Source organism: Chlorocebus sabaeus, chromosome 16, assembly GCF_047675955.1.
Source record: "Chlorocebus sabaeus isolate Y175 chromosome 16, mChlSab1.0.hap1, whole genome shotgun sequence".
NCBI classification, from domain to species: domain Eukaryota; kingdom Metazoa; phylum Chordata; class Mammalia; order Primates; family Cercopithecidae; genus Chlorocebus; species Chlorocebus sabaeus.
This window is the reverse complement of record NC_132919.1, coordinates 72,819,102-72,831,117: the sequence shown is the minus strand read 5'-3', so window position 1 is coordinate 72,831,117 and position 12,016 is coordinate 72,819,102. Positions and strand designations below refer to the sequence as shown.

Genomic DNA, 12,016 nt, shown 5'->3' with positions numbered 1-12,016 from the left:
ACTGTAGCACCCGCGACATCTTGCACACAAGAGGCAGAATCGCCTGTTGATAAAGAGCCAGGCTCTGGAATCTGTGATCTTGGGCCACTCACTTCACTTATCAATCCCTTCGTTTCCTTCTTGCCTGTTACATGGGGTCTGCAATCTACCCCTCAGGGGCGCTGACGAGCTCACATGAGCCTGTGACATAAAATGCCTAGCACAGCCCCAGCGCAGTAGGAACTCAGTAAACTGCTGCTGCTGTTGTTACTGTTGATCAGGGCAGAAACAGAGCAGACCCCGCCTCCGTCGCAGGCATATAAAAGTGACCACTTGGCTGGTCGCGGTGGCTCATGCCTGCAATCCTTGCAATTTGGGAGACCGGGGTGGGTGGATCACCTGAGGTCAGGAGTTTGAGACCAGCCTGGTCAATGTGATGATACCCTGTGTCTACTAAAAATACAAAAAATTAGCTGGGTGTAGTGGCAGGTGCCTATAATCCCAGCTACTCGGGAGGCTGAGGCAGGAGAATTGCTTGAACCCTGGAGGTGGAGGTTGCGGTGAGCCGAGATTATGCCATTGCACTTCTGCCTGGGCAACAGAGCAAAACTCCGTCTCATAAAAAAAAAAAAGTGACCACAAACTTTGATCTGATTCTTTAGTTCCTTTAGTTCTCATGGTGCTTTTACGTCGGTCATTTCATTGCATTTTCCAGCAACGTCTGAGGGAGATACTGGTGTCCCATTTTGCAGAGGTGAAAACTGAGGCTTGGCAAGGTTAGGTCGCTTGTCCAAGGGCACATAGCTGGTGCTTCCAGAGCAAGACCTGGCTTTCTCTGCCCAAAGCTCTTGGGGAGTCTCTCCCATCCTGGGATCTTGAGGGTCACGGGAAGGAACGGGGTGGTTTGCAGTGGGATCCTTTACCCAGTGCCTTCTGACCTTGCAGATAAAATACCATGAGGAGTTTGAGAAGAGCCGCATGGGCCCTAGCGGGGGCGAGGGCATGGAGCCAGAGCGCCGGGATTCCCAGGAAAGCAGCAGCTACCGGCGGCCCGCGGAGCAGCAGCAGCCTCACCACATCCCGACCAGTGCCCCGGGTGAGCGCAGGGCCTGTTGGTGCAGACCACCTAAGGCGAGGCCAGTGGGGTGGGGAGGAAGCCAGAGAGAAGACAGACAGACAGATACACCTTCTGGAGCCTTGCTCTTAACCAACAGGCAATTCAGCCTCTCGTGTGCAAGAGGGGACAGAGGACCTGAGGCCGGACCAGCTGGGGTGGGGAGGAAGCCGGCGAGAGACAGACACACACACGCACATACACACATGCACGCACGCATGCATGTACGCATGCAGGCGTGGAAAGGACTGCTTCCCAAGCCCCCAAGTCCCATTCTCATCCAGGATGAGGGCGTGAGCACCAGGGTCTGGCCTGTACTGCGCCAAGAGGATTGAAAGGAGAGGCTCCCAGGTCATGGGGCTCAGAGCCCCTGCTGTGGGATACACCACACAGGCAGATGTGCACACGTGGACATCAGCCTTTGAGCCGGGTTGGGGATGGGGTTGAAGTGCATGGTATGGGCTTCTAGGGAGCTCTGGGAGGGGCTGGGTTTGGCAGGACAGTTTTCGAGCCCTGTCTCCTCCCATCTTCCAGTTTACCAGCAGCCCCAGCAGCAGCCGGGGGCCCAGTCCTATGGTGGCTACAAGGAGCCTGCAGCCCCAGTCTCCATACAGCGCAGCGCCCCAGGTGGTGGCGGGGTGAGTAACGCTGGCCAGAGGGGAGAGGCCAGAGGCAGGGGGTCCTCAGGGAAGGCTTGGACACAGCTCGTGGATTCTCCTGACCTTTGCACCCACACTCTTGTGTGTGATGATAAGGATCTCAGCCTTATGAGCAGAGAGGAAATTGGTTGGCGTAGTGGGCAGAGGCTGGCTGGGACTGGGGCCCTGCATTCCACCCCTGGTGTACCATGGGCAGGTCAATCACCCTGCTTTGGGCGGGGTTTCCTTACGCCAGCTACCTGGGAACACATAAGGCACCTTTCTGTGTGGGGCCTTCCAGCCCTGGGCGCTGCTCTCCTCGCATCATGAGGATGGCCCCCAAATCCTTCAGCTCTCAGGCTGCCCCTGCTTCTGAGGGGCCTCCCCAGCCATGCCGTGCAAAGCACACCACCCTGATGCTTTGCATCACTGAACCCCACTGGCTGCCTTCAGAGCACTTTTTCCAACTAAAAAGAGCTCTTTGTGTTGGTCACCTTCTCTGTGTCCCCTGCTGGGCTGGGGACCTGGCAGCATCCCTCTGGTTCAACTACTCTGCGCCAGGCCTAGAGCAAGTGAATGATCTATAAGTCCTGCCACTCACTCTACCCATGGGTGCCGCTGAGCCACCCTTACCAAGCTCCTGGCAGGCTCAGCGCCTCCAGGCTGGGTGCCTGGGAATTCAAAGTAGCTCACGTAGGAGAGAACAGATACTTAGAGAGATAAAATCGCCTGAGATAATGGCAGGCTGGAGCCTGATGCTCTGGGCACACAAACAAAGGTATGTTAGGACTGCCTGCAGCACTGGCACAAGAGTTAGTCTGAAGGGTAGGGTTCCAGGCAGCTCAGCCAGTCCTTCCCTCCTTAATGGGTCTGTCCTGGATGTGTGGGGTCCATCTCTGAATATAAAGCCACTTCCCTGCCCTCAGGGGGCTTACATTCCAGTCAGGGGGACAAACAAGAAAGCAGTAAGAAAATAGGTATATAAGGTAAGGTCAGCAGTGACATGCTGTGAAGAGAAAGACAGCAGGGTGAGGGATGGATAGAAAGCAGCCGGATTAAGACATTTGGCCAGGTGCGGTGGCTCACACTTGTAATCCCAGCACTTTGGGAGGCCAAGGCGGGCAGATCACTTGAGGTCAGGAGTTTGAGATCAGCCCGGCCAACATGGTGAAACCTCCTGACTACCAAAAATACAAAAATTAGCCAGGTGTGGTGGCGTGTACCTGTAATCTGTAATCCCAGCTACTCGGGAGACTGAGGCAGTAGCATTGCTTGAACCGGAGAGGCAGAGGTTGCAGTGAGCCAAGATCGTACCACTGCACTCCAGCCTGGGCGATAGAGCAAGACTCCATCTCCAAAGAAAAAAGACATTTGGCTGGGTGCAGTGGCTCACGCCTGTAATCCCAGCACTTTGGAAGGCCAAAGTGGGCGGATCATTTGAGTCAGGAGTTCGAAACCAGCCTGGCCAACATGGTGAAACCCTGTCCCTACTGAAAATATAAAATTAGCCGGGCATGGTGGTGCATGCCTGTAATCCCAGCTACTTGGGAGGCTGAGGCAGGAGAATTGCTTGAACCTGGGAGGTGGAGATTGCAGTAAGCCGAGATCATGCCATTTACACTCCAGCCTGGGCAACAAGAGTGAAACTCCGGATGGAAAAAAAAAAAAAAAAAAAAAAGACGTGACATTTGAGCAAAGTCCTCAATAAAGGAAAGAGTGAGCCGTGCAACGAGGACAGCAAGCGTGAAGGTGCTGAGGCGGGAATATTCTAGGAAAGTTCAAGGAGCAGCAGGAAACCCAAATTGACTCCAGTGGGAGAGGGGAAGAGTTCCGATTATGCAGGGACTTGTGGGCCCCAGGAAGGCCTCTGGGACCTCTGATCTGTGCAGAGCGACATAGGTTTTTGGAAGACCACCCTGGCAGCTGTGTTGAGAAGAGGCTGGTTTAAGGGTGGAACCAGGGAGACCGTCAGGAGGCTGTTGCAGGATACAGGCACGGATGGGAGCGGCTCAGACCAAGACAGAGGCAGAATTGGTGATGAGAGAGACTGAGGTCACTTCATGAGAAGTGTGACCTCTTATCCCATAGACCTGTTGGTTTCAAACTGTCCTGTGGAGCCTCAGAGACAAGTCAAGGGCAGTGAAGGTCAGGGGAGGTAGAATGTTGTCTATAGCTATAGGATTTCTTTTTCTTTTTTTTTTTTTCCCTCTCTCTTTTTTAAAACTCCATCCTGGTAGTAGATGACGCTGTAGGATTTTGTGTGCCTTACTGGACATTACCTAGATCTAGGGCTTAAGCAGCAGATTTTGGCTGAGGCTTGGAAGGTGGAACCTAATAGACACGTCCCCTGAAGACTTTTCTCCCAAGGAAAGGTCTTTGTCCTGAACTTGGACAGGACACATCATGGCTTCTGAAAGAAACTACTGGTGCTTATAATCATGCAAATAATAGCATACAGGTCATGTTTTTTCTGTTTTTGTTTTTGTTTTTTCTTTTTTGAGACAGGGTCATGCTCTGCTGCCCAGGCTGGAGTGCAGCAGTGGTGCAATCACAGCTAGCTCACTGCAGCCTCAACCTCCTGGGTTGAAGTGATCCTCCCACCTCAGCCTCCTGAGTAGCTGAGACTACAGGCATGTACCACTAAGCCTAACTAATTTTGTATTTTTTGTAGAGATGGGCTCACACTTGTAATCCTAGCACTTTGGGAGGCCGAGGTGGGCAGATCACTTGAGACCAGGAGTTTGAGACCATCCTGGCCAACATGGTGAAACCCTGTCTCTACAAAAAAGTACAAAAATTAGCTGGGCATGGTGGTACACACCTATAGTCCCAGCTACTTGGGAGGCTGAGGCAGGAGAATCACTTGAACCCAGGAGGTGGATGTTGCAGTGAGCCAAGATTGCGCCATTGCACTCCAGCTTGGGTGACAAAGCAAGACTCCATCTCAAAAAAAAAAAAAGAGGGGGAGCGGTGTTCTCACTATGTTTCCCAGGCTGATTTCAAACTTCTGGGCTCAAGCAGTTCTCCTGCCTTGGCCTCCCACAGTGCTGGGATTACAGGTGTGAGCCACTACACCTGGCCTGCGTGTCATAGTTTTAGACATTACTATGTCATCATGGCTGGTGGACCTTACTGCAGTCCTGTTCAGGGGAGGTGGGGCAGAGCTGATGTGACCCCGTCCCTGTTCTGCCTCTGGACCTTAATAGCTGCCAAAGGTTGTAAAAGATCGATTGCTCTCAGAAAGCAAGACACAGGGGTAAGAATCTTTGTAGCAGAGCCTGGTGCTCCATTTCTGAGTTCACTGCTCCCCCAGGCTCTGCTCCAGGGTCCTGGAGAGTTAGAAAGAAATGCTCAGACCCAGGTGAGCCGGCATCCAGGGCCCTAGGCTGACCACGCTTCCCCCACAGAAGCGGTACCGCGCGGTGTATGACTACAGCGCCGCCGACGAGGACGAGGTCTCCTTTCAGGACGGTGACACCATCATCAACGTGCAGCAGATCGATGACGGCTGGATGTACGGGACGGTGGAGCGCACCGGCGACACGGGGATGCTGCCGGCCAACTACGTGGAGGCCATCTGAACCTGCAGCGCCCCCATCTGTCTTCAGCACATTCCACGGCATCGCATCCGTCCTGGGCGTGACCCGTCCATTCTTCAGTGTCTCTGTTTTTTAAAACCTGCTTGTGATTCCCACCCCTCTTCCAGCTTCTTTTGCCAACTGAAGCCTTCTTCTGCCACTTCCGCGGGCTCCCTCCTCTGGCAGGCTTCCCCCTTGACCGACTTCCTGGTTTTCTCTCTGGATGGAACGGGCGTGGGCCTCTCTGGGGGAGGGTTAGGCCCGTGGGGCAGGGCTGGAATGGAAGACCTGTTGGCCTGTGGGCCTCGCCTGCCCCTCTGTTCTCTTCCCTCACGTCCTCCTGCCCAGCTCCTCGCATACCCACACATTCCAGGGCTGGGGTGAGCCTGAGACTCCCAGGACCCCAGGGCAGGGGCTCCCTACATTCTCCAAAGTGGGATCCACTTCTCGGTTCCTGGGGGCTCTGCCGTTGTGTAGGGACCAGTGGGATGGGCTCTACTTCTCTTTCTGAGAGAGGGGGCTCTGCCCACCTGGGGGGTCTCTCCCTACCTCCCTCCTCAGGGGCAACAACAGGAAAACGGGGTTCCTGCTGCGGGGTGCATTCATCCCCTCCCCACGCGTTCCTTCGCACACTGTGATTTTGCCCTCCTGCCCACGCATACCTGCAGCGGGCAAAGAGCTCCCCAGGAAGCACCGCTTGGGTCAGGTTCTTGCCTTTCTTAATTTTAGGGACGGCTACCGGAAGGAGGGGAACAAGGAGTTCTCTCCCGCAGCCCCTTTCCCCACGCTCACCCCGAGTCTCCAGGGACCCTTGCCTGCTTCCTAGGCTGGAAGCCATGGTCCCGAAGTATTGGGCAAGGGTGCCTCAGGGCCTTTTGGTCTTCAGCCTCCCTCAGCCCCCAGGATCTGGGTTAGGTGGCTGCTCCTCACTGCTCCTCATGGGAAGATGTCTCAGAGCCTTCCGTGGCCTCCCCTCCCCAGCCCAGTGCCAAGTGGACTTGGAGCTGCACAAAGCCAGCAAGGACCACTAAATCTCCAAGACCTGGTGTGCGGAGGCAGGAGCATGTATGTCTGCAGGTGTCTGACATGCAAGTGTGTGAGTGTGAATGTGAGAGATGGGGCAGGGGGTGTCTGTAGGTGTCTCTGGGCCTATGTGTGGGTGGGGTTATGTGAGGGTACCAAGAGCCGTCTTCCCCTGAGAGTTTCCTCAGAAGCCACAGTGAGAGGGGAGGGCTCCTGGGGGAGAGAAGTTCCTTATGTGTTTTTGGAATGAAGTTCCTCCTTCTCCCCATCTCTGAGTGGAGGAAGCCCACCAAACTGCACTTTGCAGCATGCAGGGTGGAAGGTAAGAGGTTAGTGTGGAGTTGGTGGGGCTGCCACAGGGTCTGCAGCCTGCTGGGGCTAAGGGGTAGAGGAAGGCTCTGTCACTCCAGGCATATTTTTCCCCATCTCTGTCTAGGGCTGCAGAATAGGGTGGCAGAAGTGTCACCCTGTGGGTGTCTCACTCTGGAGGCTCTTTCCCTAGACCTCCCCATCACTTACATAAAGCTCCCTTGAAGCAAGAAAGAGGGTCCCAGGGCTGCAAAACTGGAAGCACAGCCTCCGGGATGGGGAGGGAAAGATGGTGCTATATCCGGTTCCTGCTTTCTGCTCGCAGGTGGCTGTGACAACCCTGGCCTCACTTGATTTCATCTCTGGTTTTCTTGCCACCCTCTGGGAGTCCCCATCCCATTTTCACCCTGAGCCCAACCAGGCCCCCCGCCGTTGGCCTCTTGTCCCTTTGCACACTTGTACCCCCAGGTGAGGGACAGGACCTGAAGGTGTTGGCCTGTTCAACAATCAGTCATCATGGGTGTTTTTGTCAACTGCTTGTTAATTCATTTGGGGATATTTGCCCCAAATGAGAGGCTGAGGAAAAGACTGTGGGTGGGGAGGCCCTGCCTGACCCATCCCTTTTCCTTTCTGGCCCCAGCCTAGGTGGAGGCAAGTGGAATATCTTATATTGGGCGATGTGGGGGCTTGGGAGTCTTGGGTGGCGCTGGTGCACTCTGTTTCCTCTTGATCTCAAAGCACAGTGTGGATTTGGGGACCAAAGGTTAGGGACACATCCCCTTAGAGGACCTGAGTTTGGGAGAGTGGTGAGTGGAGGGGAGGAGCAGCAAGAAGCAGCCTGTTGTCACTCAGCTTAATTCTCCTTCCCAGATAAGGCAAGCCAGTTATGGCATCTTGCTGCAGGCCCTCCCTCTACTCTTCCTGTCCTAAAAATAGGGGCCATTTTCTTACACACCCCCAGAGAGAGGAGGGACTGTCACACTGGTGCTGAGTGACCCGGAGGCTGCTGGGCATCTCTGTTCCTTACCAGAACCATTACATCCCTAGAAGAGCACAGAGCCCTGAGGGGCTGGGCTGTGCTGGGCTGAGCCCCCGGTCTTCTCTACAGTTCACAGAGGTCTTTCAGCTCATTTAATCCTAGGAAAGAGGCATCAAAGCTAGAATGTGAATATAACTTTTGTGGACCAATACTAAAAATGACAAGAAGCCCAGTGGTGAGCCAAGTGTGTTCTCCCAACACTGCCTCCTGTTTTCTCCCTCTCATGTCCCTCCAGGGAAAATGACTTTATTGCTTAATTTCTGCCTTTCCCCCCTCACACATGCACTTTTGGGCCTTTTTTTATAGCTGGAAAAAACAAAATACCACCCTACAAACCTGTATTTAAAAAGAAACAGAAATGACCACATGAAATTTGCCTCTGTCCAAACATTTCATCCGTGTGTGTGTGTATGTGTGTGCGTGTGTGAAGCCACCCACTCATCTTTTTATATGGGGTTGTTGTCTCATTTCAGTCTGTTTTGGTCCCCTCCCTCGTGGGCTTGTGCTCGGGATCAAATCTTTCTGGCCTGTTATGATTCTGAACATTTGACTTGAACCACAAGTGAATCTTTCTCCTGGTGACTCAAATAAAAGTATAATTTTTACCTGCGGACTTGGTTTCCTCTCTGGCTCTGAGGTGCTGCTGTATGTGTGTGTCTAGCTGTAAGGCGCTGCTGCTGCATGTGTGTGTGTGTGTGTCGCTGTAAGGCGCTGCATGTGTGTGTGTGTGTAGCTGTGAGGTGCTGCTGCTGCATGTGTGTGTGTGTGTGTAGCTGTAAGGTGCTGCTGCTGTGTGTGTCTAGCTGTAAGGTGCTGCTGCTGCATGTGTGTGTGTGTGTGTGTAGCTGTAAGGCGCTGCATGTGTGTGTGTCGCTGTAAGGCGCTGCATGTGTGTGTGTGTGTAGCTGTGAGGTGCTGCTGCTGCATGTGTGTGTGTGTGTGTAGCTGTAAGGTGCTGCTGCTGTGTGTGTCTAGCTGTAAGGTGCTGCTGCTGCATGTGTGTGTGTGTGTGTAGCTGTAAGGCGCTGCATGTGTGTGTGTAGCTGTAAGGCGCTGCATGTGTGTGTGTGTGTGTAGCTGTAAGGTGCTGCTGCTGTATGTGTGTGTCTAGCTGTGAGGTGCTGCTGCTGCATGTGTATGTGTGTGTGTAGCTGTAAGGTGCTGCTGTGTGCATGTGTGTGTGTGTAGCTGTAAGGCGCTGCATGTGTGTGTGTGTGTAGCTGTGAGGTGCTGCTGCTGCATGTGTGTGTGTGTGTGTAGCTGTAAGGTGCTGCTGCTGTATGTGTGTGTCTAGCTGTAAGGTGCTGCTGCTGCATGTGTGTGTGTGTGTGTAGCTGTAAGGCGCTGCATGTGTGTGTGTGTGTGTAGCTGTAAGGCGCTGCATGTGTGTGTGTCTGTGTAGCTGTAAGGCGCTGCTGCTGTATGTGTGTGTCTAGCTGTGAGGTGCTGCTGCTGTATGTGTGTGTGTAGCTGTAAGGTGCTGCTGTGTATGTGTGTGTGTGTGTGTGTGTGTGTGTGTGTCTAGCTGTAACGTACTGCTGTGTGTGCGTGTGTTCTGTCTGCTTGGGGGCACTGGCCTATGGCCCTCCTGGGAGCTCTGCTGCCCTTCAGGGAGAGAATGACTTGTCTGGACGCCAAAGGATAGTTTGCTGCTGTCTGACAAGCCCTCGGCCCCTAGTTCCTCCTTGCTGAGAACTCCCCACCAACCTACTTCTGGCTTCCCACCCGCTTATTCCTCTCTGCCCAACTTGGTGATGCTCCCGGAAGCTTCCCTGAGCTCCGTCTTGTCTTACTGTGTCACTTCCTCAGTGATGAATCTGTACCCACTAGCCAGAGCCCTTGGGGCAGGCGATGAGTCTAATTCATCTCTAAATCCCTGGTACTTGCCCAGGAGCAGGTGCGGAGCTGTTGAATTAATGAATGAGCTCGGCTGGGGAGCAGTTTTAGCACTCTGCCGCTGCCAGGCAGAGAGCAGGAGCTCCATGCGTTTAAGGAATGAGATGACAGGGACAGGGCATTCCGCAGTGGGATGGGACCTGGATAAAGCTGTCTGTAAGGTGGCCTGGTAACCCAAAGCACTACTCACAGTGCCTTCTGAATGTAATCTTTAATACACATCCCCTTTCTTCCTTCTTCCTCACAACTCTGTGAGAGAAGTAACTACTTATAGAGGGGCTCACTGAAACCCAGAAAGGCAAAGCAGATTGGTGGCAGTCACAGTGGCAGAGTGGGGCCTGAGACTCCCATGTGATGCTCACAGTCTGGTGCTGTGCCATCTGGCCGTGGCAGGCTGTGTGCCTGTGTCCTTGGCAGCTCTCAGATGCGTGTCTCCTGGGTTCCATGTTTTGCTCCAGGTGCCCAGGGTCTGTGACTGGCCAAAAGGCCAGGCGGCCTCCCCTCTTGCTCAGTGGGCATGGGAAGAGGACAGTGGTAGAGAGGTGAGTCTGGCCCTGCTCAGTGCTGCCAATCAGCCTCAGGTCCAGCTGCTTGAGGGGCATTTCTCTCTTGGGGCTCAGAACTAAAGCATTGTCCAGCCTAAGAATCACAGCAGGGTGGAGAGGAGGAGGGCTCTCCTGAGCTGAGCATTTGTAATCTGGAGAATGACATGGCCAGAGTCCGCCAAGCTGGGCCAGTGTGGGGAGCATCCAAGGCGGCCCTGGGTGGTATAATTAGAGACAGCACTGACACCTGCTCCCCTCCAGGGGCGCAGGCAGCCCAGTACTTTCCCAATAGAAGGGAGTTTGTTGGCAAATCTTGCCTCATGTTGGCCTACCCCACTCCTCAGGAGGCTTCATTCACCTTCAGATCTATTTGAGGGAACAGTGCTTTGGGGGGCATTGCTGCCACGTCTCCACTCCCTGCTCACAGAAAGCTCTGCCTCCTGGGAGTGGGCCAATGGGAGGGGCTTCTGGATTTCCTTCTGAGTGGCCTAAGTTCTTGAGGTCTAGCATTATGAGGAGGTTACCAATATATCTTAACCCCAGGCCTTTAAAAAAAATACTATTTGGGGTGGGGGCCAAGGAGACTAGGCCTCAGAGACATCCTAGGGAATTTTTTAATTTAATAAGAAATAATTGAGGCTTATAAAAAGGCAAAAAAATCCTGGCTAACATGGTGAAACCCTGTCTCTACTAAAAATACAAAAAATTAGCCGGGCGTGGTGGCAGGCGCCTGTAGTCCCAGCTACTCGGGAGGCAGGAGAATGGTGTGAACCCAGGAGGCGGACCTTGCATTGAGCAGAGATCGCACCACTGCACTCCAGACTGGGTGACAGAGTGAGACTCCGTCTCATAAATAAATAAATAAATAAATAAATAAATAAATAAATAAAAATAAAGAAAAGAATAAAACAATTCTCTTTTCCCCCTCAGAAGAAACCACTTGAATTTTTTTAATTTCAGGGATGCCCCCTGAGAATTCTTCAGTGTCCTCTCTGTGTATAACACTATGCTGAGCTTTTGGAAGAGGATACCAAAGAAAACAAAATTAGGCCAGGTGCAGTGGTTCACACCTGCAATCCCAGCATTTCGGGAGGCTGAGGTGGGAGAACTGCTTGAGTCCAGGAGTTTGAGACCAGCCTGGGCAAAATGGCAAGACCCCGTCTCTACAAAAAAAGAAAGAAGGAAAACAAAACAGTGGGTAATGACTGCAAGAGACGAAGGAGTGAGTGGAGGAGGGGTCTCTTGTGCCCGTCCTGTAAGTGCACCCTCTGCAAGTTGAGCAGTGCACGTGGGGTGTAGAGGCCTTCCAGACCAACAGGGGGAGCAGTGTGGGGCAAGAGGAAGAATATGGACTTCGATGTCTGCATGCCTAGTTTTGAATCTTGGTCTCTGACATTTCTTATTCATTTTTATTTTATTTTATTTTATTTTATTTTATTTTATTTTATTTTATTTTATTTATTTTATTTTATTTTATTTTATTTTATTTTATTTTATTTTATTTTATTTTATTTTATTTTATTTTATTTTATTTTTATTTTTTTTTTTTGAGACGGAGTCTTGCTCTGTAGCCCGGGCTGGACTGCAGTGGCCGGATCTCAGCTCACTGCAAGCTCCGCCTCCCGGGTTCACGTCATTCTCCTGCCTCAGCCTCCGGAGTAGCTGGGACTACAGGCGCCCGCCACCTCGCCCGGCTAGTTTTTTGTATTTTTAGTAGAGACGGGGTTTCACCGTGTTAGCCAGGATGGTCTCGATCTCCTGACCTCGTGATCCGCCCGTCTCGGCCTCCCAAAGTGCTGGGATTACAGGCTTGAGCCACCGCGCCCGGCTTTATTTTATTTTTTTGAGATTGAGCTTCACTCTTGTTGCCCAGGCTGGAGTGCAATCTCAGCTCA

At 52.8% G+C, this 12,016-nt stretch overlaps 1 protein-coding gene across 2 annotated transcripts in view; it reads left to right on the top strand.

Moving 5' to 3' along the window:
- The window catches only part of LASP1 (LIM and SH3 protein 1), a 51,866-nt gene extending 43,576 nt beyond the window's left edge, over positions 1–8,290 (top strand). For both annotated transcript variants that reach the window (XM_008012896.3, XM_008012897.3), the window contains exons 5-7: positions 925–1,075; positions 1,628–1,731; positions 5,139–8,290. In XM_008012896.3, coding sequence (XP_008011087.1) covers positions 925–1,075; positions 1,628–1,731; positions 5,139–5,312 — 429 coding nt within the window. In that variant the 3' untranslated portion in view covers positions 5,313–8,290. The remainder of the gene's footprint in view (positions 1–924; positions 1,076–1,627; positions 1,732–5,138) is intronic.
- The last annotated feature ends 3,726 nt before the right edge of the window (positions 8,291–12,016 follow it).